Raw genomic sequence first — 26,619 nt, 5'->3', positions numbered from 1 at the left:
TTTTGTCTTTTTTTGGATGAATTTGAAATTTATTTTGAAACATCTATTTACGGACATTTTCAAGATCGTGATTATATTTTTAACAAGCTCATAAAAGTCATTACCAGATGCATAGTCAGCGGAGTCAAGTCGTTGTGAAGTGAACAAATTTAATTGGGTGCAGTGGAACAGGCTCATTGTGAAGCAGGACGTTGGAAATGGGAGACACGGTGAAGAAGTGATACTGCAACTAATTGTACCATTGTAATTAAGATTCTATTTGCCGTATTGTCAATCCGATGTAAAAATGTGGTGTGCGCGTTGTGCTCTTTGTGCATCAAAGAAAGGAAGAAGTCGGCGAAAAAAAGCACGTCTGGAGAGATATCTGGTCTGTAGCTCTACTGAAAGGATATCAATTGATGTGACGGGCCCACTCGTTCTCTCTGATAAGGGGGACGATACCTGTTAGTCTCAATGGGTTATTTCAGGAAGTGGCCTGAGGCCTTATGCCATTCCTAGACAGGACGCAAGAAACGGTCAACGAGTTTGTTTGCAGATTTGGTGTTCCACTCGAGCTTCACTCTGTCCAAGGAATACCTTTTGAGTCGACGGTGTTCAGGAAATGTGCGCACTGCTCGGTATACATAAAACTAGGACAACTCCACTCCATCAAGAATCAGATTAGATGGTGGAAAGATACAACCGAACTTTAAAGACACAACTATCTTTGTTTGTGGAAGAGCATCGACGCGATTAGGACAAGTATGCATGTACCTCTCCTTCTAATGGCGTATAAGACAGCTGTGCACAATGGATTTACTCCTGCACGTATATATGATGTTAGGCATGAGGCTCGTGTACCGGTTGATCTCGTTTACGGAACTCTTAAAGAAGATGAACGCAAGAGTTCTACGCAGCATGTCCAAAGTCTACGAGAATATTTGGAATTAATTCACACATTTGCCAGAGAAAACTTGGAATTAAGCTACGAGAAGATGAGGAAACATATTAACGACAGTAGTGCAAACCCTTTGAAAAAGGGATGATCGTTTAACCTTCGACGAAAGAAAGGAAGATCATCCAAGTTCACGAGGCCCTGGGAGGGTCCGTTTACTGTTGTAAAAGACTGAATGATCTGGTGTATCGAATAAAAAAAAAACATGCAGACTAAACAAAAGTTTTGCATTGAAACAGATAATGGAAGTATGCTCGCAACCAATCAAATATTTGTCCAAATCATGACTAGTCGTTTCGACGTAGAAACTGATCAAGAAAGTGTGGATATAAGTTGATGAATCCTCAATAGGGACCTTAAGCAGGTAGGACGGCAACACGACGACGACGGGGTTGGAATACTCCTCTAGATTAATGTTGTGTAAATCGTTGTTTTATATTATCAACTGTACTAATTTAGTACAATTCTATAGAGCCTAAATTCGGGGTAGCGCTCACTGGGTCCGGAAAGGCAGACGTTCTACATTCATTTCTTATCACTTTCTCAAAGAGAGTATTGCATATTTGTTGTCTTTCTTCAAAAAACTGAATAAAACCTGATTGGGTCACTCGAAGTCACTTTTTGCACGCTTCAAATGTGAAAAAAAGTAAATCTCTCGGACGCTTTCTTAATAGTGTTTTCGTTATGGGTATTCCATTTCAAGTCTTGTTTTAATGTCCCTCCTAGGAACTTGAGAGAAGTGACCAAAATTTCTCGCCATGGTTTTTATATGCAAGTCCTCAAAAGGGTAGTGGTTTTTGAAAAGGAATAGTTATTTCTTTGCATTTTTTAACAATTAATTCGAATTTATTACTTTGTGACCACTCTTCTACTTCATTTACTAACAGCTGGCTGAACTTGGTGAGCTCTTTTGAATAATATCGTAACTAGTAGTGTCGTTTACATATTTGACACTTCGTTTGATGACTTAATCTTGCAGTCCGCGATCATAACTATAAATAACCAGGGACCCAGTTTTGTCCCTTTGGGAACATCTACTGGTACCGATTTCCATTCCGAGAAACAATCGTTGGCTACATTAACCCTTTGTTGTCTATTGCTCAAAAATTCGCAGATCCAGTTCACAATATGGGGATTGATTCAATAATTTGATAGTTTGGATATTAAGATATTATTGTCTATTAAGTTAAAGGCTTCCTGAATCAGGAAAAGGACTCGTACTTTAGCTTAATTGTCGTCGGTGGCTTTAGTACTAGTCCAGCTGTGAACAAGATTTATAAGAGCGTGAGTGGTAGAGGAATCAGGGATACAACGTACAGGTCTTGTCTAATCCGATGCTCTGACAACATAGCCCTCGGACATTTTGCTAATGGTGGGTGTCAATGATATAGTTCTTAGGTCTTTGTTAATGTATTCCAAAGTTTGGTTTTTAGGTATAGCTGTAACATTTTCACTTTTCCATACCTCGGAAGGCTTTTCTCAGTACGTGATGAGTTGATTAACATACATACTTGTTCCGCTAAAATATGTGCGGATTCCTTAAGAATCCAATTTTAATATATTATCAGGCACACATGCTTTTGATATATTTACTGTACTAAGTTGTCTCTCTACAACATGAAGGGAGATTACAGGTTAGTCGACATTTATGGCATCAAGTCTTTTATATTGGAACAGGGGTATATAAGTTTCTTGGGGTTCCATAAAGGCATAGTTAATTTTATTTGCTAGGTTTTGTTTTGTTGCCTTTGAAGGGAAATATCCGGAAGTGGCGGGAAGCAGTTTCGACACAATCATCCGTTGCTGATTTAGACACTCCACACCGTCTGTTACACTCCGACCACCACTTTTTTGGCTCATTTCCCTTTATAGGTCTCTAAATTCTGTTTGTAATATTTAGATTTGCATCTTTTCTGCTTTCCCGATCAGCCATCCTTTTCCAATTTATGTGTCAGCGTAAAATAAATAAAGGTTTAAAGTCATCACCTACTTATATATGACTGTGAGCTAGAGAATACAAAAATCACGGATTGCGCTCATTTCTCTTGGGATCTAGCTACGAAATTAAATCGTTTTTTATACGTATTTACTGAAACAGATGTTAATATTAAAACCGAAGTCCTCACAATGTCATTCAGTTAACTTTGGGTCTTTAACACAACATCACGTCTGTCATTGACAATTGACCTAAAGTCTCGAGACAAACTACACGGGATTGTTCTTCAAACACGGCGTAACGGGGACTTGGAAAGCTATAGAAATCTCGTAGTTAAAGTTTGGGATAAATTACAAGTGTAACGTTACGGGATTCTCAGTGACATTCTCCGGAAGCAATGGTGAAATAATTAACCACAAAATATTTTAACAAAAATGAACAGGATGCTACTTTATACACCTACCCTCAGATATGTGCTGGGAATCGTTGTATGACCAAAACTTCTTTTAAACCTCTTGAACTTCACAGGCTGATTGTTCAAAAGCATGCTATCCCTCAGCTAAAATAGCTTTTAAATTTTATCCCGCGGGGTTAATTTATTGCGTTTTTCAAAACATATTTGTGCTAATCCACCTCACCAGGTGCAGTTAAGTTGCTAATCTGCCGGCTAACACTGATTTAACTAATCTAGTTTAGATTTTAAAGATTTTAACAGGTTTAGCTGACTAACTCTTGGACAAGGTTCCTCAGTTGTGGAAATATCAGGCCCGCAAATTTAATCATGCATCTGCTCTCTTCTTCATCATTAAACGATAATTAACATATTTTTCAAGTCCAGGTTGATGAGCTTTGCAAGACGAATGCCATTGGTAAGTTTCGCTAAAATACAATAGATACGTGACGAGAAAGGTCTGAAAGGAACCACTTTTTGCATAAACCTGGACAATGACATAGATAACCGAGGACTTGTATTGTACTTTTACTTAGTATCCAAACCATGTATATTCTATTAACTTCGGGCTAGGCTAGGCGTAGAAGAAGAATCTCCTCTATGTAAATATACGTCACATGTTACACTATTTTAAAAACCAACAAGTTGCGTGTTAGTGCACTAAACCTTATTTCTTTCTAGTTCTTTATTGTTCAACGTCTTTATTTCTTCTTTCCAAATTCACGTGGTCGTATCTTCATCGATGTTGATTTCAGAGAATAATGATGTCCTTTCCAATGCAACCAGTTGACTCCATCACTGGCTGATGTGTGTGCGCCATAATGATACAAACCATTCAAATTAGAGTCATGACAACTACGATACCACCAGGCTCCTTTGAATGCCACTGCACAGTTACCACCCCAAATATCATTGTCAGAATCTTTGGTGCTAAAAGCCATACCGTTGTGATATGATAACGAGTCTCCCGCTGTACCTTAATGTAAAAATATGTGCAGGCATGACCTCTTAAAAATCAATAATGTTAATAGAACGAATAGAGTGCAATAATTATTAATGCCAAAATCGTACGAAAAAAGTTAAGGTGGTATTATACAAAAAACATTTTTTTCTTTTATTTTGAAAAGCAAGCCAATATTGGAAGCCAAGTTGCTCTGAGTGAAAAAAGACTTGTTAGATTCTTACTATAGTTGCCCATACCATACACACCCAATGGTGGAAGATGACGAAATTGGTCTTATTTAGTTATAAATATTTTCTCCTCGGAGCTGAACCTTCAATATAAATAAAACTTTGAAATTCCTAGTATTAAACGTTTTACAGGCAGTAAAAATAAAACTTTTACGATCTATCTAAATAAACAATCGTTATTTTACTTAGAGTTAAGGTGGCTCGATACAGTTAATTTTCAAAAACCCCATTGTTCATCACTTTGATACGTTCGCATTTTAACGATTTATTCTAAAGATATTGTGGTTCTTGTATATTTTGATGTCTCTACTTTTTAATCGTATTAGTTTTAGTAACAGATCGTCCGTTGCTATGACGACATATTGGTACAAAGTTCACTCCAAAATGACCAATTGCGTCGGATAGTTGGAAAAGAAGCACGGTGACCCCCAATTTTTTTCGTGCGTTATTTTACTTGGAAGAAAAACTAGCAAAATATGAAAGTTCTATAATGTCTCATTTTTGAAAAATGCAAAAATGACATTTTTTTCGATAATTTTTTTGCCATTATAGATTTTTTTATTTTGACATGATGAGAGACATGTGTAGTACATTACAGCATGCAAAATATCAGCATAGGTCACCGTACGAAATAATGAGATATAGCACGATTTTTTGGCCCAAAATGGAATTTTTTAATGACGTGTGCAATTACACGTGCTGGGTCCGAAACACACATCACGTGAAACAAACACGCGTCGCGCATGTTGTTCTTATTGTTCTGATTCTGAGAGCAGCATTTATGTTTATGTTCCTCGCTGGTTTTGGCAGTGCGTTCGAAAATAAAACTACACAAATATCGTGAGGCCATTAATGTTTCCACACGCAAGAGCGCAACTAAATTTACTATCTCGAGCTACCTTAACGAAATACACACTTAGACAATACAAAGTCTAACATGAAAATTTTGCCAAGTTAGCTTTATTACTTTTTGAGATATTTTTTCCCAAAATAATGGGAATGAGAATTTTAGTTTGCTACAAAAAGATACGAAAAACGTTTTCCATGTATTCATAAATATTATAGAGAAAAATTAAATAGAACAATGAAACAATAGAATAAGGCAATCCAACCCTTTTGTTTGCTCGGAGTAAAACACTAATTAGTAAAACTTTTCGTTTAGTTCTGGCGCTTTTTTGAGAAGAAATATTCAGGATCTATTAGGGAGACATTTAAGTTTCCATCCCCTGAAATTTTGAAAACAGAATTAATCGTGATTTTTTTGTATAAGACTATCTTAATATACTTTGCAGGAAACATATCGTGAATTTTACAATATTATAAATCGTATCAATTTAAAGATGTATAAAACTCTGAAAACATTTGTGAACAATTCTATACAGCTTAATGTTCCATTATATCGTCTGCAGTAGCCTCGAATTTAATAGTATTCTCTTGTAGCTATATACACGTTTGAATTATATTTCATTCCTTCAGTCTTTTTCATTTTACCGCCGGATTCCGCCGTTTATTTCAAAGCCGGCCTCGACTGTGCATTATCGAATGTCCCTGAAAATTTTGTTTCGGTTTTTTCCCGTAATTTTTAAAAGTTTTACAAACTCCAAAATTCGAAATATTTCACATTTCTGCGATTAATTTGCGAAATACCAACCTTGCCTCGTTTAAACTTTATATAATTTATAAAATTAATTACATTTATGACTCAATAATAATTTTGCTCGATACAATATTTAATAATTATAGACTGCATTTATAGTTCACCGTAATTGTAAAATGCTTACCATGATAACCTCCAACATTCAACTTGTACTTTGTATTTTCACTGCTGACTTTAAATGAATCATAATGAGCGTATGCAGTGTTTCCAGATGTATCTTCCATGTCGATTCGAAGTTCATTTTGTAAAATATTTGTCATCCTGTGTATTTTATCAAGACCAAGCCAATATTCTCCGATCAAGTTACCAAAACCTTGTTTGTAATCTTGCCATCCTCGGTAGAAGTCAACACTTCCATCAAGACGACGTTGAAATACAGTCCATCCTCCACCTGATGTTGTCATATCACAAAACACTTTGAAACTTCCTTTTCCGTCAGGGTCAATTTCATAAAGACCACTTTGTTTATTTCCCTTTTCATACAAATCAGCGCAGTGGAGACCTAAAAATATGATTTTTCATCCCAATTTAGTGGCTTGTTGCTAATAAAAGGAATAATAATTTATTGTAAACAGGTTAAAAACCTCTTAAATTAATTTTGTTCCGTGGGAATGAAAATGAAATGGCTTTTAACTTTTCGTCTTTTCTCTGGGTTAATTTGAGCTATCAGATTTAGGAAAAAAAATTTTCTGTGAAACCATAAGAGGGTTTGTGGGGGATTAATTGTTTATACCCAAAATGCCCTTTTGTTTTTTAAAAATAAATTAAAGCGATATGCCTCATCCAAAATAAGATATCCCATGTTGACAATGCCTTAGTAGTTATGCTATTTTTAGGTTGAAAATCCTAGCCTACATTTTCTTGTAAATGATATTTCTTGCTCAACTAGGTAACACTCCATTCGTAAATATCATTGGTACATTGACGAGTTCGTGTGTATCTTGATTGTGTTTTCTTAAGATTACGTTTCGCAGTTTCCGTATTTTGTCATGCTCTGATATTGTCCACCCTTGAGACATGAGCTTTTGAATTTGCCTACTCAGTTACCAAATAAAATGGAACCTTCCCCACTGCTGTAAAACGGAAAAATTGAATGTCTACATTCTTCGGTGCCATCCTAAATTTGAGTTGCATATAAAAAATCGATTATAATAATCTTGCCTGAACATGTTTTCCCATTTCCAGCAAATCCTCTGGGACAGTGACATTCGTAGGAGCCAATAGTGTTATTGCAGTTTGCATTTAAGTGACATTTGTAAGTTCCCAAGGTACACTCGTCAATGTCTGAAATAAACGATAAAAAAGAGTTTCTAAACTATAATAACGGCTAAAAAATATATGGCTTATACAAGTATAACATGTTAATTGATTAATAATTGATTATTATTAAAATACTTGAATGGCAGTTCAAAAACGAACTGAAAAACACAAGTTTACAAGTATCAGAAAGGTAAGACTATATACATATTTACAGTGATAAAATACTCAGAAATACAATTACTAACATGATAATACCATAATTACAAAAAGATATACTAACGTTAGGTTCTAAAATATTAAAAGATTAAAATGAGTTCAAACATACATATAATGTAAAATAATTCATCTTGCCTGAACATGTTTTGCCATTGCCTAAAAATCCTCTGCGACAGTGACATTCGTAGGAGCCAATAGTGTTATTGCAGGTTGCATTTGAGTGACATTTGTGAGTTCCCAGGGAACACTCGTCAACGTCTGAAATCAACGATAAAGAGTTCATAAAGTATAATAACGCCTATAAAATATATGGCTTATATACAAATATAACATGTTAATACATATAATGTAAAATAATTAATCTTGCCTAAACATGTTTTCCCATCTCTCAAAAATCCTCTGCGACAGTGACATTCGTAGGAGCCAATAGTGTTATTGCAGGTGGCGTTAGGGTGACATTTGTGAGTTCCCAGGGAACACTCGTCAACGTCTGAAATAAACGATGTTGTCAGGAGCTTAGTCGAACACCATGCACTTACATTGTTTAAAATATCTTCATGCTTTGCATTGCATTAATAAGAAATTATCCATCAAAAGAATGCTGGTACACTCGACTTCATAAGAGAGAACAATGTCGTACCAGATACCTTACAGCTAGAGCTGCTTATATCGATGAGTTTGTCTACCTGGTTCGAACCCCTAGCTATATAAAAAAGTTGATTAAAATATTCTTGCCAGAACATGTTTTCCCATTTCCAGAAAATCCTCCGTGACAGCGACATTCGTAGGAGCCAATAGTGTTATTGCAGGTGGCGTTTGACTGACATTTGTAAGTTTTCAAGGTACACTCGTCAATGTCTGAAATCAACGATAAAAAAGAGTCTCTAAACTATAATAACGCCTATAAAATATATGGCTTATACTTAAGAATTAAAAAACGAGTAGCGTGCCTTTATGGTGTAATAATGCACGATGGGGGAATGTTGGGAGAATACGAGAGAAGCTTGTAAAACACGAGGCGTAGCCGAGTGTTTTACAAGCTTCTCGAGTATTCTTCCAACATTTCCCCGAGTGCATTATTACACCATAAAGGCACGCGACGAGCTTTTTTAATTCTTTTATAATATAAGAAGAAATTATAGGGCAACAACAAAATTTATTTATTTGATCAATAATGAAATTCTCCTTACATGTTATTTAAGATGTTGCTTAGCAACAAAAATTTCAAAAGCCAGAAGCGTGCATTATGGCCTCACAATGCACGCGCGGTAACCAATCAAATTGCTCGTTATATCATACTTATATTATAAAAGTATATAACATGGTAATACATGATAAGGTAAAAAAAATAATCTTGCCTGAACATGTTTTCCCATTTCCAGCAAATCCTCTGCGACAGTGACATTCGTAGGAGCCAATAGTGTTATTGCAGGTTGCGTTTGAGTGACATTTGTGAGTTCCCAGGGAACACTCGTCAACGTCTGAAATCAACGATAAAGAGTTCATAAACTATAATAACGCCCATAAAATATATATACAAGTATAACATGTTAATACATATAATGTAAAATAATTAATCTTGCCTGAACATGTTTTCCCATTTCCTAAAAATCCTCTGCGACAGTGACATTCGTAGGAGCCAATAGTGTTATTGCAGGTTGCGTTTGAGTGACATTTGTGAGTTCCCAGGGAACACTCGTCAACGTCTGAAATCAGCGATAAAGAGTTCATAAACTATAATAACGCCTATAAAATATATATACAAGTATAACATGTTAATACATATAATGTAAAATAATTAATCTTGCCTGAACATGTTTTCCCATTTCCTAAAAATCCTCTGCGACAGTGACATTCGTAGGAGCCAATAGTGTTATTGCAGGTTGCGTTTGAGTGACATTTGTGAGTTCCCAGGGAACACTCGTCAACGTCTGAAATAAACGATCTTGTTAGGAACCTATATGATGTGTGTAGCATTTCTACTCAAAATAAGGACCTGGAAAAATTCTGCTTCATTGAGTAAAGTGCACAAAGTCTTAATTCAGTGATTTATTCTCACCTACTCGCAGGAATTACCTTGCTAAATCCACACTAACTGCGCTCGTTTCGAGTTATCTCTGTAGCTCATGCAGAAGCATTGCACCGGGGTCGCAAGGCGTAGGTTCGATTCCTGCTTGAGGACCGATATCTGAAACACTTTCCTCAATTCATTCTGCCTTTAGTTTAGTTTTTCACGAATCCCATTTGAAATTTTCATTAATACGATCTCTCAGGCATGAAAAGATTTTATTCATCATATTTTTTTGAAATAAAACTACTGATCTCACAAATTTTTTAATCAGCTCCTTCGGGCTCGATCAAAATTTCTACTTCGCGAGCAAATGGTTCATTTTTGGTAAGGGTTAGGGTCCCAATCCCAATCAAAATTCACTAAAAGAGGTCCCGAGGTTCATTGGTTACGTATTGCATTATTGTAGCGCATATTGACATGTAATTTAAAACATTTCTCATTGCATATATAGTTGTTATAAGTTAATTTAGTTAATCTCAAAATTCACGCAGTTTTGTCCCGAATGATATTCCGAATGTTCCAAAATTTATAATTGCGTTATTTGTGATAATTCTAAAGCAAATTACCTGATTTCCTCCTGGAAAGCTTTTCTTTTTCAACTCTATTCTTTACCTATACAAAATTAATTACAACAATACTAAAGTTAATAAAATATTGATTTTATTCTTTATATACTTAACTAATATATCACAACAATAATTTCTTCATTCTTTATAATTTATAATATCTTCATTTCTTCAATGTTCATTTTTGTCGGTATAGATAACCGATAAGATACCGTATATTTCTCATTTCTTAAGGAAAAAGAGTTGTATTTTGGCACGTATGCAGAGTGATCCAAAGATCGCAGATATGGAGAAAATATTTTCTTACAGTTCAATATTAACCAGTTTTCTCGTGAAATCAGAATTGAAAGTTCATACCTTGCTTACAATTATACAGATTTCTGAAATTCGTACATCGACTTGTACTACGGATGCTTGAAATTTCTTCGGACTTCGGAACATATTTTTAAGTTCTTCAAACAAAATGGTAAACAAATTTCGAACAACACCTTTGTTTAATACCGAAACTGGAGAAAAACAACCCTAATTGCTTCGTATCAAATCAACGGAGGTCCAATGACGATTTCTTATTTATATCGTTTATATTTTGCCATGTTTAGCATCGGTATAAACAAGCGTGTTTGAAATTATTGTGGTTTGCAGTATAAAAATCGTTAAATATCACTGACTTTGTCATTTATCAATCTTACCGCTTCAACATCTTGCATCAATATCCAATCTCCCGTTTTCCTTTCTTCTTTCTTTCTAGTAACGTTTGTCAGTTGGCAATTTTCAACATTTTTTGTTGTTCTGTAGTTGTATCCAACACATTTGTCTTCGTCTTTGCAGTGAGTGTGACATCCTAACATGACAACTGAAGATGTAACATTGTGTCTTGATATTATTTCATTCGCAGGCAATGATGGACCTCCTAAAATTTTTGAAAAAAATCTTGAAAGTCAAATTAATGTCCAAATTTCAAATAAAATTATATGTTTTATGCGGGACTGCATGATTTCACCATATGAAATATTTAAACGACAATATTTTTTATCTTACTTTTTTCGACAATACTCACCTCTTATGATTGTGTCGTAATTCGTCGGGGAACATTGGTTTGCTGAAATGTTTCCAATAGCAAGCAACAGCAAGCTCAAGCTGGCCGCTACAAACATTGTTTAAATCCTCTCTTGTCTGTTTCGGTAATTCTGGAAGATATTTCTCGCAGTTATATGACCAAAAAAAGACGAATAGGAAATGATTATGATTCTGCCTGTGTTTCGTAAAAATTTGAAAATTCAATTAAGTTGCTTTAGCCACGTAATCCACTTACACGCGCTTCAATTGGATGCATTTTAGCCTATGACAGTTATGACAAAGATATCATGTTATCTTCAACACTTTATTTTGAACGTTTCCTTACAATATACGGCAAAAAAGGAATTATTGGCATACCCATAAAGAATTTATTGCTTCCTGCACTTGAGACTTTATAATAAAGTAGATTAAATACTTTAGTTTGACGCGCAGGTAATTTTCCTGGAATTCTGATGACATATAGGTAACGCGTGGAAAAGCGGAGATGAGGGTCAGTATAGATAAAGAGCAGAATGTGCTGCCAATTCATTCTGCTCCTCGCTTCAACAAGGTCATTACAGATCGAATTTTAACCCGCCCTCCTCCCCGTTTTCTCACGCGAGCTTAATGTAAAGGTATATTAGTATATTCGGTAGGGCGTTTAAATTAGCCCCACCTTTTCTGTGCAAATTGTTTAGTAATTGAATTTATTGTTTGTTGATTAATAATTAATTTGTTGTTAAGTAAAAATTAATAAATCGGCATGTGCGTTAGACAATTACGCACATTGCCAAAATTATTCCAACTCTGTGTCTGAGTTGTTTTTGTACGAGATCTAGAACACAGAAAACAGAGCTCGTCATGACAAGGTATCTTTTAGATATGAAGCTAATGAAGGGAAGCGATAAAAAATAATTTAATTTATTTCACTTGTTTCAAAAAATTCTGTATCAACGTCAATAAAATATTTTAAAGTTTTACACTGACATGTTTTATGGCCAAGCTAAAGATCATAAAATTAAGATGTGTGTTGATGTTATATAATATTGAACAAAAGCACACCATACCACATAATATATTTAACCGACGCTGCAATAGTCAGATTTTTTTGGATGTCAATTTAGCCAAGACGGAGATTAATTGTGCGACATCATTGAGCCAAACTCGTGACTGACATTCACAGTATTGAAGTTTGCTTAATTGATACAGTTTGTTTATTTTCTCCAATGCCTGGTGCTAGGCAACTTAGGACTCTTATTTCACACACTAAATTTTTAAATGGCTTGAAAAAACTAAGAAGAATGTTCAATGCGTTATCTAAAATAGCTTGAATTTCAAGGGATTGTCACGTTCAAGCCCATAGACTCAGCGTAAAGTTATTGTAATCATAGATCAGTCGAATCGTATACTGTTCAATTAACGTGTGCGGTTGGTCAGGTTGATGTCTTAAGCCCCGTTTACACTAGGTGCTTTGACCAGGCCTAGATGTGAACGTTGTTTATCTAACCTAGACCAGGCCTGGATCTGGTCTAGACCACAAAATCCAGGCCAACAGCAGAAGGTGGCCTGGACCTGACCTGGACTTGACCTGGGGCAAGATTTTGATAATGTGAACAGGCTTTACCTAGTCCTAACAAATTTTGAACTTAATAGTATAATTTGCAAAGGATACATATAGTATTACCACTTTTCGGCGTGTTTTTGGTCTTATTCCAAGTATTTTGTCAAATACTTTGGCTATCCGATATCATCAACAAGGAAGACAGTGTAAACGGGGCACATATTACCTAGACTTGACCTAGATCTGGTCCAGGGCAGGTCTAGGTCTGAAGTGTAAACGCGGCTTTAGAGGCTAGCTACCTCTTTCATGGTATGTAGCGTGAATATGACATCATGGGAGTCCCAATTGGGAGAATGTAAACCCCAGGAAAACGATTTAACGGCCATTTAAGAACGAGTCTTGGGGATGAGAGATTGACCACAAAGAATTACATCTTATAGGAGTGCTTCCCCCAAACCCCTTCTCCCACAAAAAGCACGCGTGCATGTATATGTCTATTGTTTTACGCAGAAAACCCGCTTGTTAGCAATCATCAGAACGGCTTCGATCATTACGGGCATCTATATAACCTTACAAACCGACCCAAATGAACACAAATTTTGGTCACATTTTGCGAAACAAAGTAAGTTGGAATAAAGTTTAATATATTATTTAAAATGACTTACCACAACTCAGGACTTTGAACAGTTGGTTTGCTTAGAACAGCAGCAAAATACTGATATGCATGCTAGCAAATAAATTATTTTTATTCTTATTATAAACACTCAACAGCAAATCAATTATTTAAGTGCAACTGTCGAGAATTGACATGGACTTTGCACTATAATAGTTATAATATTGTATAGCAACCCACTATAACGCACTTGATTGGCTGACACTTAATTAAACTAACAGTTCAAATTACACTTGCACGCATCTTCAGTTAATAACATTTGTATATAACTAATTCTTCTTTACTCAGCGACACACAATTATATAAAATGATAAAATAACAAAAATGACGTTGTTGCATTGATCTTCCAATTTGTATCCCGCTAATTCCAACCTCCGCTAAAGTTTTCTGCAATCGTCGTAGACACAACGCAGCAAACGAAGAATATTGAGGTATTAAGACGATCGAGACATCAACGTCTCTTATTTGGCAGTTTATGAACAGTCGTATAGCGCCGAGCATTAAATATATTGCGGTTAGGGAGAATGTTGTCTCTAAAGCAAAGTTCTCAAACGAATAGTTCTTACGGTTTATAAATCAACGAGGATACGCTCTATTATACTAAAATGCATAATCTACCTTTCCATAGATCACTCTGAAAAATGACATTCATCATAGAATAGCAACAATGAAAGGTTTGACTTTAGAAACTTCATAGTTTCCCCCGAGAAACGTGAACATATCACGCGTGAAAAAAAATCGAGTTCGTAGTAATCTTGCATTCAGTTTTCAATAATAACTTGTTTGGTTTTGAGTTAATTAAAAAAGCGAAAAAAGTAGTTAAATAAAACTAATTAGTTACATAAGTTATTGCATGTTAAAAAGTGCTTAATTGCCGCTTTATTTTAACTTCGACTTGAGATTAACTTGCACGAATAACTTTTTTTACCGGACATCGTTTTCCGTTAAGGTAAACGTTAAGCCGGTTTTCCACTAGCGATAATTTTCGCGCGAAGCGACTTTATTCCTTTGTATTTGACATGGACTTTGCACTATAATAGTTATAATATTATATAGCAACCCACTATAACGCACTTGATTGGCTGACACTTAATTAAACTAACAGTTCAAATTACACTTGCACGCATCTTCAGTTAATAACATTTGTATATAACTAATTCTTCTTTACTCAGCGACACACAATTATATAAAATGATAAAATAACAAAAATGACGTTGTTGCATTGATCTTCCAATTTGTATCCCGCTAATTCCAACCTCCGCTAAAGTTTTCTGCAATCGTCGTAGACACAACGCAGCAAACGAAGAATATTGAGGTATTAAGACGATCGAGACATCAACGTCTCTTATTTGGCAGTTTATGAACAGTCGTATAGCGCCGAGCATTAAATATATTGCGGTTAGGGAGAATGTTGTCTCTAAAGCAAAGTTCTCAAACGGATAGTTCTTACGGTTTATAAATCAACGAGGATACGCTCTATTATACTAAAATGCATAATCTACCTTTCCATAGATCACTCTGAAAAATGACATTCATCATAGAATAGCAACAATGAAAGGTTTGACTTTAGAAACGTCATAGTTTCCCCCGAGAAACGTGAACATATCACGCGTGAAAAAAAGTCGAGTTCGTAGTAATCTTGCATTCAGTTTTCAATAATAACTTGTTTGGTTTTGAGTTAATTAAAAAAGCGAAAAAAGTAGTTAAATAAAACTAATAGTTACATAAGTTATTGCATGTTAAAAAGTGCTTAATTGCCGCTTTATTTTAACTTCGACTTGAGATTAACTTGCACGAATAACTTTTTTTACCGGACATCGTTTTCCGTTAAGGTAAACGTTAAGCCGGTTTTCCACTAGCGATAATTTTCGCGCGAAGCGACTTTATTCCTTTGTATTTGAGCAATTTGTTCCAGATGGTTGCAGTTGAGAGCTCTGGAAGAAAAGGAAAGATGTCGCTTCGCGCGAAAAATATCGCTAGTGGAAAACCGGCTTTAAAGTCTGCATAACTGAATATTATAACTACGTCTAATGTTGAGAAAGGAAAATTTAAATCAGCGCTAAAAGACGTCCAAGAGATGTAAACTTTAAAACAAATCATTTTCAAAATCAACTCTAAACAGCATTTTTTGATTGGGTAAAAAGTAATATTCCTGATGCAATCTTTTGTTAATTGAAACTGAATGTTATAGCTGTCTCCGATAATGTAGAAAATGTCCTTTGATTAAGTTAGTAACAAATTATGTTGTCCACAAAATCTCCGTTGTTATGGCAACAATTGCTGATTAATAGTCTCATATAATTTATATGGTCAAACGTTTAGACTGTATAAGCTCGCATTCAAATATACATTGCAAGGAAATCCACAAAAAGTGGATTTTAGACGATATCTTAATATTTTCTATCTGCTCGCACGAAATTAATAAAATATTAATTGTTTGGTTCTTTGCCCTCTTGTGTTTACATTTCGAGTGAGTTATTTTCATCATTGCAACTGCGTGAAAATTTAAACTGTATAAGTCGCCATTCAATGCGCATTACCAGAAATTTGCGACATGATAATTTGCATGTATACTAATTTGCATTTAACTTTCAGCATAATGGCCTTCAACTTTTACTATAAAATACATAGAGTAAATATACAAAACTTAAGAATACCGTTGCCTTAGACCTTGCCTACTGTTTGCCGACCTCTAGATCGGTAGAGCAGCTGTTTAGAAACGTTTTGGTGACCAAATTTTTTAGCTTGGGCATTTCTGCAATCTGCCAAATTTAAAAATATATTGCTCAAAGTTTCATCCGTGTTCTGTCAACGAACTTATAAAATCGCTCACATTGATTCGAATATCTCGATTCAGGTAGTTGATGAATTGACGTGTAATATACCAAAAAAAATTGTTAAAGATATTGTCTTTCGTATTTGCGTATAAACTTTTCTGTACGGCTCGGATTGTCACTGCAATCACTTTAAAAAATATTATCAGTCCTATATCAGGAACTTGAACGATACGAAGGCTATATACACATTTGTTCACAATCAGTTGGCCGAACGTAGAAATACCTAAGGTAAGTAATTCGATCATTAAAACGTTGGGAAACGGCTGTTCTATTGACCCAGAGGTCGGCAAACAGTAGGCACGGTCTAGGACAACGGCATTTTTAGGTTTTGTATATTTACTATATGTATTTTATAGTAAAAGTTGAAGGCCATTATGCTGAAAGTTAAATGCAAATTAGTATAAATGCAAATTATCATGTCGCAAATTTCTGGTAATGATGCATTTTTTTAGCCTTTGACAGTTTTGTCAAAGTTGAGTTATCTTCAATAACTTTATATTGAATGTTTCCTTACAATATACGGCAATAAAAAATAATTTCACTTATTTCATTTGTTTCAAGTACTGTATGTGAATAAATATTGAAACTCTAACACTGGCAGCTGCTCATAAATATTACTGTTCCTTTTTAGCAAAAAATATGTTCATGCAAAGCTGTGTGTTAATGTATATATTATTTTAAATATTTTACTTTATCAAGTCATAATACATACGTTGATAAAAATAATACTCGTTTTATTTTATGGCTAGAAATACATGAAATGCAGCACCCCTCGCCATTTTCAACTATGAAAACAATCTCCTTCTCCTGGGCTTAGATGAGCTATAATTATAAGTTTTTATTATGGAATGACTCAATGGCAAGGCGTCGAAAGCCAATATTTTCATCATTTCGTACAAAATATAGTCACAACATTGAAGGTGATGTCACCCGTTTCCTACAGGCGTTTATATACAGGCGTTCAAAACAATACAAAATCTTCAAGTATAGACAGTCAGACACAGGCAGCTCAGACTTACATGCATCGTCTATATTATAACGACAAGGAAGGAAAGAGTTTATTAAAACATTACAGTTATAGTTTCGTAAATGTAAAAATTAATTATCCGCGAAATTACCTGAAGAAATGCCACAAAATCTACAGCCTAATAATCACCGATTTTCGCCCAACATTAGCCTGGAATTCCATGTTTTTAAACAACATCGAAAGACATCAAATTAGCAAAATAAAACAGGAATTCATACGAAATTTTGAGAAAACAATCCGTGGGTCACTTCGCCTAAGGAAACCTTATCTTTTCTAAAATATTAGCTAAACGCTTATCAGCGGTTGTGCGGGTCGTGCCTCTTTCATGGCATGTAGCGTGTGCACATGACATCATGGGAGTCCTAATTGGGAGAATATAAACCCCAGGACAACGATTTAACGGCCATTTAAGAACGAGTCTTTGGGATGAGAGATTGACCACAAGGAGTATAGGAGTCATGCTTCCCCCAAACGCCCACAATAAGCGCGCGTGTGTATGTGTATTGTTTTGCGCAGAAAACCCACTTGTTAGTAATCATCAGAACGGCTTCGATCTTTAAGGGCATCTATAACCTACAAACACCCAAATCAACATAAAATTTTGGTCACATTTTGCCAAACAAAGTGAGTGGGAATAAATTTTAATGTTTAAAATGACTTACCACAACTCTGTTATAAGATTATTGGAAATTATTTCAGGACTCAGTTGAACAATTGGTTTGCTTAGAACAGCAGCAAAATACTGATATGCTTACTAGCAAATAAATTATTTTATTCTTATTATAAACCCTCAACAGCAAATAAATAATTTAAGGCATAATAATTAGTATCAACGTCTCTTATTTGGCAGTTAATTTATGAACAGTGGTATAGCGCCGAGCATTAAATATAATGCGGTTAGGGAGAATGTTGTCTAAAGCAAAGTTCTCAAACGGATAGTTTTTACGGTTTATAAATCAACGAGGATATGCTCTATTATACTAAAATGCATTATCGACCTTTCCATAGATAACTCTGAAAAATGACATTCATCATAGAATAGCAACAATGAAAAGTTTGACTTTAGAAACTTCATAGTTTCCCCCGAGAAACGTGAACATATCACGCGTGAAAAAAAATCCAGTTCGTATAGGAGTCTTGCATTCCGTTTTCGATAATAATTTGTTCGGTTTTGAGTTAATTAAAAAAGCGCAAAAAGTAATTAAATAAAACTAAATAGTTACATAAGTTATTGCATGTAAAAAAGTGCTTTCCGCTTTATTTTAACTAACTTAATTAACTTGAGATTAACTGGCGCGAATAACTTTTTTTACCGAACATCGTTTTCCGTTAACGTAAACGTTAAAGTCTGCAAAATTGAATATTATAACTACGTCTAGGAAGGCAGTGCAAAAAAGATAATGTTGAGAAAGGGAAATTTAAATCAGCGCTAAAAGACGTCCAAGGGATGTAAACTTTAAAACAAGTCGTTTTCAAAATCAACTCCAAACAGCATTTATCGATTGGGTAAAAAGAAATATTCCTCATACAATCTTTTGTTGAAACTGAATGTTATATCCCCGATGATGTAGCGAAATGTCCTTTGATTAAGTTAGTAACAAATTATGAATTACACAATATTTACGTTGTTATGGCAACAATTGCTGAACGTGATGACTGATTAATAGTCTCATATATATAGGGTCAAACGTTTAAACTGTATAAGCTCGCATTCAAATATTCATTGCGAGCAAATCCACAAAAAGTAGTTTTTGGACGTTGTCTCTATTCTTTTCTATCTCCTCGCACAAAATAAATAAAATATTATTTTTTTGGTTCTTTGTTCTTTCCCGCTTGTGTTTACATTTCGAGTTATATTCAGCATTGCAACTGCATGAAAACTTAAACTGTAGCTAAGTTAGCCATTCAATGGGATGCATTTTTTTAGCCTTCGACAGTTTTGTCAAAGTTGGGTTATCTTCAAAACTTTATTTTGAATGTTTCTTATACGGCAATAAAAAATAATTTTATTCATTTCATTTGTTTCAAGTATTGTATATCAACAAGTATTTAAACTCTGAAACTGGCAGCTGCTCATAAATATTACTGTTCCTTTTTAGCAAAAAATGTGTTAATGCAAAGATGTGTGTTAATGTATATATTATTTTAAAAAAGCACGTGATAACACATATATTGATAAAAATAATACTCGTTTTATTTTATGACTAGAAATACATGAAATGAAGCACCCCTCGCCATTTTCAACCATGAAAATAATATCATGGGCCTAGATTAGCTATAACTATAAGTTTATATTATGGAATGACTCAATGGCAAAGCGTCGATAGCCAATATTTTTATCATTTCGTACAAAATATAGTCATAACATTGAAGATGTCACTCGTTTTCTAAAGGCGTTTATAGACCCTACCAGCTTAGTAAACTGTTAAAATTTCAACATATGAGGCTTCAGAAAAAACATCAAAACAATACAAAATTTTGAAGTACAGACATAGGCAGCCCAGACTTTGACTGCGCGTGTGATACTTGCGCGCGTGCTTACTTTGTTTACATCGTCTATGTATAACGAAAAGTTTTATTTATAGGAAAGAGTTTATTAAAACATTACAGTTATAGTTTCGCAAATGTATAATTATTCGCGAAATTTCCTGAAGAAATGGCACAAAATCTACAGCCTAATAATCACCAAGGTTTGCACAACATTAGCCTGAAGTTTCCACGTTTTTAAACAACATCGAAAGACATCAAATTAGCGAAATAAAACAGGATTTCATACGAAATTTTGAGGTAACTATCTGCGGGTCACTTCGCCTAAGGAAACGTCATCTTTTTTAAAATATTAGCTAAACGCTTATCGGCGGTCGTGCGGTTAAGCCATTGACCGATGTCGGTCTAGTCCAGCATGGATTAGGTGCATGGAGAAGATATACAAAGGCCTGGGTTAGTAGTCGACTTTCCTGACACAGCTAATTGTTTTTAAAACCATCAAGTTGATCACTAATCTCTCATCTCTGAAAGCAAGGAATTAAGTCGCCCGCGGATAACAGAATCTATTTATACGCTTATTCCACGGGGGGGCGCAATAAATAGATCTGCTTAACGCGTCCCCCACCGTGGAATAAGCGTATAAATATATTCCGTTATTCGCGGGCTAGGAATTAAGGGAAAACCCTCCCACAGCTTAGCTATATCTGCGAAGTAAGACTTGTTGGTTTAAAATCATCTTCATGGAAGTTGGTGGCGTTGAATGGTTTCGGAATTGGTATTACAATAGATGGTTTAGGTTGCTTCGGAAAAATTCATATAAAAGTATGAACAAATAGATAACAGTGAACCGGTGTCTTCAGCTATTTTCGTCATTGCAACTGTGTGAAAATTTAAACTGTACAAGTCAGCCAATCAATGGGATGCATTTTAGCTTTGACAGTTTTGTCAAAGTTGGGTTATCTTTAACACTTTATTTTGAATGTTTCAGGTTGATGTCTTAGAGGCTAGCTACCTCCTTCATTGTATGTAGCGTGTGCACATGACATCATGGGAATCCTAATTGGGAGAATATAAACCCCAGGACAACGATTTAACGGCCATTTAAGAACAAGCCTTTGGGATGAGAGATTGACCACAAGGAATTACATCATGTATGAGTGCTTCCCCCAAACCCCTTCTCCTACAAAAAAACCACGCGCGTGTGTATGTGTATTGTTTTACGCAGAAAACCCACTTGTTAGTAATCCTTCGATAATTAAGGGCATTTATAACCTACAAACTCCCAAATCAACAAAATATTTTGGTCACATTTTGCGAAACAAAGTGAGTGAGAATAAATTTTAATGTGTAAAATTACTTACCACAACTCTGGTTACAAGGATATTGGAAATTATTTCTGGACTTTGAACAGTTGGTTTGCCTAGAACAGCAGCAAAATACTGATATGCATGCTAGCAAATAAATTATTCTTATTCTTATTATAAACACTCAACACCAAATCAATTATTGAAGTGCAAGCTGCATAATAAGCATTGACGTCTTATTTGACAGTTTATGAACAGTCGTATAGCGCCGAGCATTAAATATATTGCGGTAAAGGAGGATGTTGTCTCTAAAGCAAAGTTCTCAAACGGGTTTTTTACGGTTTATAAATCAACGTGGATACGCTCCATTATACTAAAATGTATAATCTACCTTAATTTCCATAGATCACTCTGAAAATTTGAATGACATTCATCATAAAAATAATAGCAACAATGAATATATAGTTTGACTTTAGAAACTTCATAGTTTCCCCCGAGAAACGTGTACGTATCACGCGTGAAAAAAAAATAGTAGTAATCTTGCATTCAGTTTTCGATATTAATTTGTTCGGTTTTGAGTCAATTAAAAAAGCGCAAAAAGTAATTAAATAAAACTAAATAGCTACATAAGTTATTGCATGTTAAAAAGTGCTTTCCGCTTTTTTAACTTCAACTTGAGATTAACTGGCGCGAATAACTTTTTTTACCGAACATCGTTTTCCGTTAACGTAAACATTAAATTCTGCAAAATTGAATATTATAAGTACGTCTGGAGGGGGCTTTGCAAAAAAGATAATGTTGGGAAAAGGAAATTTAAATCAGCGCTAGAAGTCCAAGGGATGTAAACTCTAAAACAAGTCATTTTTAATTTTGAAAATCAACTCCAAACAGCATTTTTGATTGGGTAAAAATAAATATTCCTCATACAATCTTTTGTTGAAACTGAATGTTATATCCCCGATGATGTAGCAAAATGTCCTTTGATTAAGTTAGTAACAAATTATGTATTACACAATATTTACGTTGTTATGGCAACAATTGCTGAAGGTGATGGCTGATTAATAGTGTCAGATATATGGTCAAACGTTTGGACCGTATAAGCTCGCATTCAAATATACATTGCAAGCAAATCCACAAAAAGTGGATTTTTGACGATATCTTAATTTTTCCATTCTCCTCGCGCGAAATAAATAAAATATTGATTGTTTGTTTCTTTGCCGTCTTGAGTTTACATTTCGAGTTTTTTGGGATGCTGATATATATTATTTACTATATGTAATGTGACAAGTGAAGATATAGTTGTCATGAAAATTAGCTCATATGAATAAATTAAAATACACTTTTATACAGTTAGTTTATTTTTTGAACTTTCACTTCGGTTTTGGCTAGGCGTAGGGAAGAATCTCCTGTATGTAAATATACGACATTTATTACACTATTTTAAATATTTGGAAAAACTAAGAACCTACGTGTTAGTGCAGTGCACTTTTTATAAGGTAAACCTTATTTTAAATCTTCTTAGTTCTTTATTGTTCAACAACCTTATTTCATCTTTCCAAATTCACGTAGTCGTATCTTCATCGATGTTGATTTCAGAGAATAACGATAACCTGCCCAATGTTGACTCCATCAGCACGGGATGTGTGAGGGCCATAACAGGAAAAAACATTCAAATTGAATTGATGACAATGAAGATACCGCCAGCCTGCTTTGCATTTCACTGCACAGTTAGTTACCATTCCAAATATCATTGTCCTTGGTGCTGAAAGCCATACCGTTTTCATTTAATTTTTCAACGAGTCTGCAAAAGTAGATGCATGGCGTCTTAAAAATCAATAATGTAACACAACGAATAATTATGAGCATTAATATGGCAAAATCGTACAGTGTTTACAAACGAAACTTGATCAAAGCAATTACCCCCACATCACTGAATGAGTTAACAAAGAGGATGGAAAGAGCGGCAATGTATTTCCAACAGGTTCTGGTGTTGTCATGTAGTCTGCTCGAGGTCAAGACGGATTTTCGTTATCTGGTTACGTTACGTGTGAATATTAATTTACAAGATGTTATTCCGAAATTCCATGCAATCTTCTAACTTAATTCATGAGCTCAAGAGAGCTCATCTGAATACTAGATTATTAAGGCACACATTATGAGGAATCGCGTCTTATAGAGACCAAGGAACCTGCATATAAAAACATTTCAAATTGACCTCCTTACAATGTCCTGAATAAATACAGAACAATAATTATAGAGAAATTGCAATCGATTAAAAAATTTATGGTGAGATCGGTTATATTTTGAATTGAAACAGAGTGTTTCGTGAAGAATAGGGGGTGAAACTGCATTTCCGTGATAGAAAGATGTAAATAACGATATACTTGAATTCAGAGTTCTTGAAACACTCTAAATACCAGTAATCTATCAGTATCTGAATACAACAGGGCCGGTGTGAGCTTCTTCACCACATAAAGGAAAGCGTTCTTAGTTTCTCGTTTCTAACGAGGCCGTGGTAATTGAAACTGGCGTATTAGTTTCTGCGATCAGCTATCGCTTTCCATTTTATGTTTTAGCGTAAATAAAGGTTTAAAAGTCATCATCTACTTATATGACTGTAAGCGGATGCAAAAAACACGATTCTGCTCATTTCTGTTGTGATCTAGCTACGAAATTAGATCGTTTTTTTATCCGTATTTACTGAAACAGATGTTAATATTAAAACTGAGGTCCTCACGGGTGTCATTCAGTTAACTTTGGGTCTTAAACACAACATCACGTCTGACATTGACAATTCACCGTCTCGAGACAAACTACACGAGATATTTCTTCAAGCACGGCGTAACGGGGATTTGGAAAGCTATAGAAAATTTCGTAATTAAAGTTTCCGACAAATTACAAAGGTAACGGGATTATGACATTCTCCTGAAGCAATGGTGAATAATTAACCAGATAAATATTTTAACAAAAAAATACACAGAATGCTACTTTATACACCTTTCCACCCTCAGTTATGTGCTGAGAATGGTTTATGACCAAAACCTCTTTTAAACCTCTTTTGACCATCACAGCCGGGCTGGTTGTTCAAAGGCAGACTAAAATGGCTTAAGCTAGAGATAAATTTTATTCCGTGGGGTTATAATTTATTGCGTTGTTCGAAACGAATTAGTGTGCTAACCCATGGGCTAAATTTAACCCACCTCGATCACCATGTGTGTCAACTTACTAATCTCCCGGCTAACACTGGTTAAACTAATCTAGGTTTAGATTTTAAAGATTTTAACAGGTTTCGCTGACTAACTCTGGGACAAGGCTCCTCAGTTGTAGACATATCATGCACGCAAATTTAATCATGCATTTGCTCTCTTCTTCATCATTAAACGATAATTAACATATTTTTCAAATCCGGGTTGATGAGCTTTGCAAGACGAATGCCATTGGTAAGTTTCGCTAAAATACAATAGATACGTGACGAGAAAGGAACCATTTTTTGCATAAACCTGGACAATAACATAGTTAATGACTTGTATTGTACTTTTATTTAGTCTCCAAACTGTGTATATTCTATTAACTACGGGTTAGGCTAATGGTAGGAAAAAAATCTCTATTCTAAATATTTTGAAAAACTAACAAGACACGTATTAGTGCACTACATTTTTTGTAAAGTAAACCTTATGTCTTTTTATTGTTCAACATCTTTATTTCTTCTTTCCAAATTCACGTCGTCGTATCTTCAACGATGTTGATTTCAGAGAATAACGATATCCTTTCCAATGGTCCCAGACGACTCCATCACCGTACGATGTGTGTTTGCCATAATGATACAAACCATTCAAATTGGATTCAAAACCATCATAAAACCACCAGGCACTTTTGAATTTCACCGCACAGTTACCATTATCCCAAATATCATTGTCAGAGTCCTTGGTGCTGAAAGCCATAGCGTCATGTCTCCTCAACGAGTCTCCTGCTGTACCTTAATTAATGCAAAAAAATCAATTAATTATTATTATACTTAACCAGGATAACCACATCACCTATATATAGTGTTTTACAGTGGGATCCTGCAAATAATGGTAATAGAAACGAATAGGAGTGCAATAATTAATGCACGTAATCGAATGTCCTGAGATTTTTGTTTTGTTAAAAGTTTAGCAAATTTTCCAAATGGAGATATTTTACGTTTCTCGAGTTAATACAAAAACTGCCTCGTTTCAATTATATTTATGGATAGCTCATTGATAATATTCCTATAATTTATACGATATTTAATATACTGGATTTAATAGTTCACTGCAAAGTTGATTGCATAGAAAGCTGGACTATCTTATAATTTTATAAAAATATGAATAAGTTTAGTGTAAAATGCTTACCATGATAACCTCCAACATTCAACTTGTACTTCTCATTTTCACTGCTGACATTAAATGAATCATAATGAGCGTATGCAGTGTTTCCAGATGTGTCTTCCAGGTCGATACGAAGTTCATTTTGTGAAATATTTGTCATCCTGTGTATTTTGTCAAGACCAAGCCAATATTCTCCGCTCAAGTTACCAAAACCTTGTTTGTAATCTTGCCATCCTCGGTAGAAGTCAACACTTCCATCAAGACGACGTTGAAATACAGTCCATCCTCCACCTGATGTTGTCATATCGCAAAACACTTTGAAACTTCCCTTTCCATCTGGATCAATTTCATAAATGCCGCTTTTATTCTTTCCCTTTTCATACAAATCAGCGCAGTGGAGACCTTAAAAATACGGATTTATATCACAATTTAGTGGCCTATGGTTAATAAATGCAATAATAATTTACTGTAAACGCGTTAAAAACCTCTTGAATTAGTTCCCGTTAGTTCCAGCTTTCAGATTAAGGCAAAAAAGAAATTTCTGTGAGGGCATAAGAAAATTAGTACAATTGCCAAGTTTGACTTAGCGGGGGGGGGGGGGGGGGTGTTTATATCAAAAATGCCCTTTTGTTTTTAAACACAATGAGATATGACTTATCCAAAATAAAATATTTCATGTTGACAATGCCTTAATAGTTATGCTATTTTTAGGATGAAAATACTCTTTATTTTCTTATTAATGCCATTTTGCTCAACAAAATAACAGGCCATTCGTAAGTATCATCGGAACATTGACCAGTTCGTGTGTATCTTGATTGTGTTTTATTAAGATTACGTTTTGCAGGTTCCTTATTTTGTCATGTTTTAACATTGTCTGCGCGTTAGAAATAAACTTTAAATTTGCCTGCTATGCCAAATAAACCAGAACCTTCCGAAATAGTGTAAAACGCAAAAAATTGTATACATTCTAAACTTAAAATTTTTCACGAAAAAACAAACTAAAGCAACTAAACCACCCATGCATATACGCATTTTAGCTGCCC

General features: G+C 34.8%; 3 protein-coding genes across 3 annotated transcripts in view; all 3 read right to left on the bottom strand.

The window, feature by feature from the left end:
* LOC114541976 (ryncolin-4-like) overlaps positions 1–26,619 on the bottom strand; it is an 86,562-nt gene that overhangs the window by 45,825 nt on the left and 14,118 nt on the right. The window lies entirely within an intron of this gene.
* On the bottom strand, positions 3,936–18,143 carry LOC114541975 (fibulin-2-like). Its single transcript, XM_028561759.1, has 13 exons — positions 18,099–18,143; positions 11,340–11,469; positions 10,972–11,192; positions 10,283–10,328; positions 9,454–9,576; positions 9,229–9,351; positions 9,004–9,126; positions 8,381–8,503; positions 8,013–8,135; positions 7,781–7,903; positions 7,331–7,453; positions 6,294–6,671; positions 3,936–4,297 (listed from the first exon to the last, which is right to left on the bottom strand). Exons 2-13 carry the CDS (start codon positions 11,434–11,436, stop codon positions 4,023–4,025), a joined length of 1,878 nt encoding a protein of 625 aa, XP_028417560.1. The 5' UTR covers positions 11,437–11,469; positions 18,099–18,143; the 3' UTR covers positions 3,936–4,022.
* On the bottom strand, positions 24,780–26,347 carry LOC114541970 (ryncolin-1-like). Its single transcript, XM_028561756.1, has 3 exons — positions 26,299–26,347; positions 25,601–25,978; positions 24,780–25,203 (listed from the first exon to the last, which is right to left on the bottom strand). The coding sequence occupies exons 1-3, from the start codon at positions 26,345–26,347 to the stop codon at positions 24,926–24,928; spliced, it is 705 nt and encodes a 234-aa protein (XP_028417557.1). The 3' UTR covers positions 24,780–24,925.

This window comes from Dendronephthya gigantea, unplaced genomic scaffold (assembly GCF_004324835.1).
Source record: "Dendronephthya gigantea isolate DGI-Jeju-01 unplaced genomic scaffold, DenGig_1.0 000326F, whole genome shotgun sequence".
Classification (NCBI taxonomy): Eukaryota; Metazoa; Cnidaria; class Anthozoa; order Malacalcyonacea; family Nephtheidae; genus Dendronephthya; species Dendronephthya gigantea.
Note: the sequence above shows the minus strand (reverse complement) of the source record. Positions and strands in the feature narration are given on the sequence as shown.

Bases quoted from the DNA above. Each gene is read 5' to 3' on its own strand.
- LOC114541975 (XM_028561759.1), bottom strand. From the start codon at position 11,436: ATGTTTGTAGCGGCCAGCTTGAGCTTGCTGTTGCTTGCTATTGGAAAC. The intron at 7,904-8,012 runs GCAAGATTAATT...CGTTGATTTCAG, and splicing joins AGATGGGAAAACATGTTTAG to ACGTTGACGAGTGTTCCCTG. The intron at 7,454-7,780 runs GCAAGATGAATT...CGTTTATTTCAG, and splicing joins CAATGGCAAAACATGTTCAG to ACATTGACGAGTGTACCTTG.
- LOC114541970 (XM_028561756.1), bottom strand. From the start codon at position 26,347: ATGGCCTGTTATTTTGTTGAGCAAAATGGCATTAATAAGAAAATAAAG. The intron at 25,979-26,298 runs GTATTTTCATCC...CGTATTTTTAAG, and splicing joins CATTAATAAGAAAATAAAGA to GTCTCCACTGCGCTGATTTG. The intron at 25,204-25,600 runs GTAAGCATTTTA...GCATTAATTAAG, and splicing joins GAATGTTGGAGGTTATCATG to GTACAGCAGGAGACTCGTTG.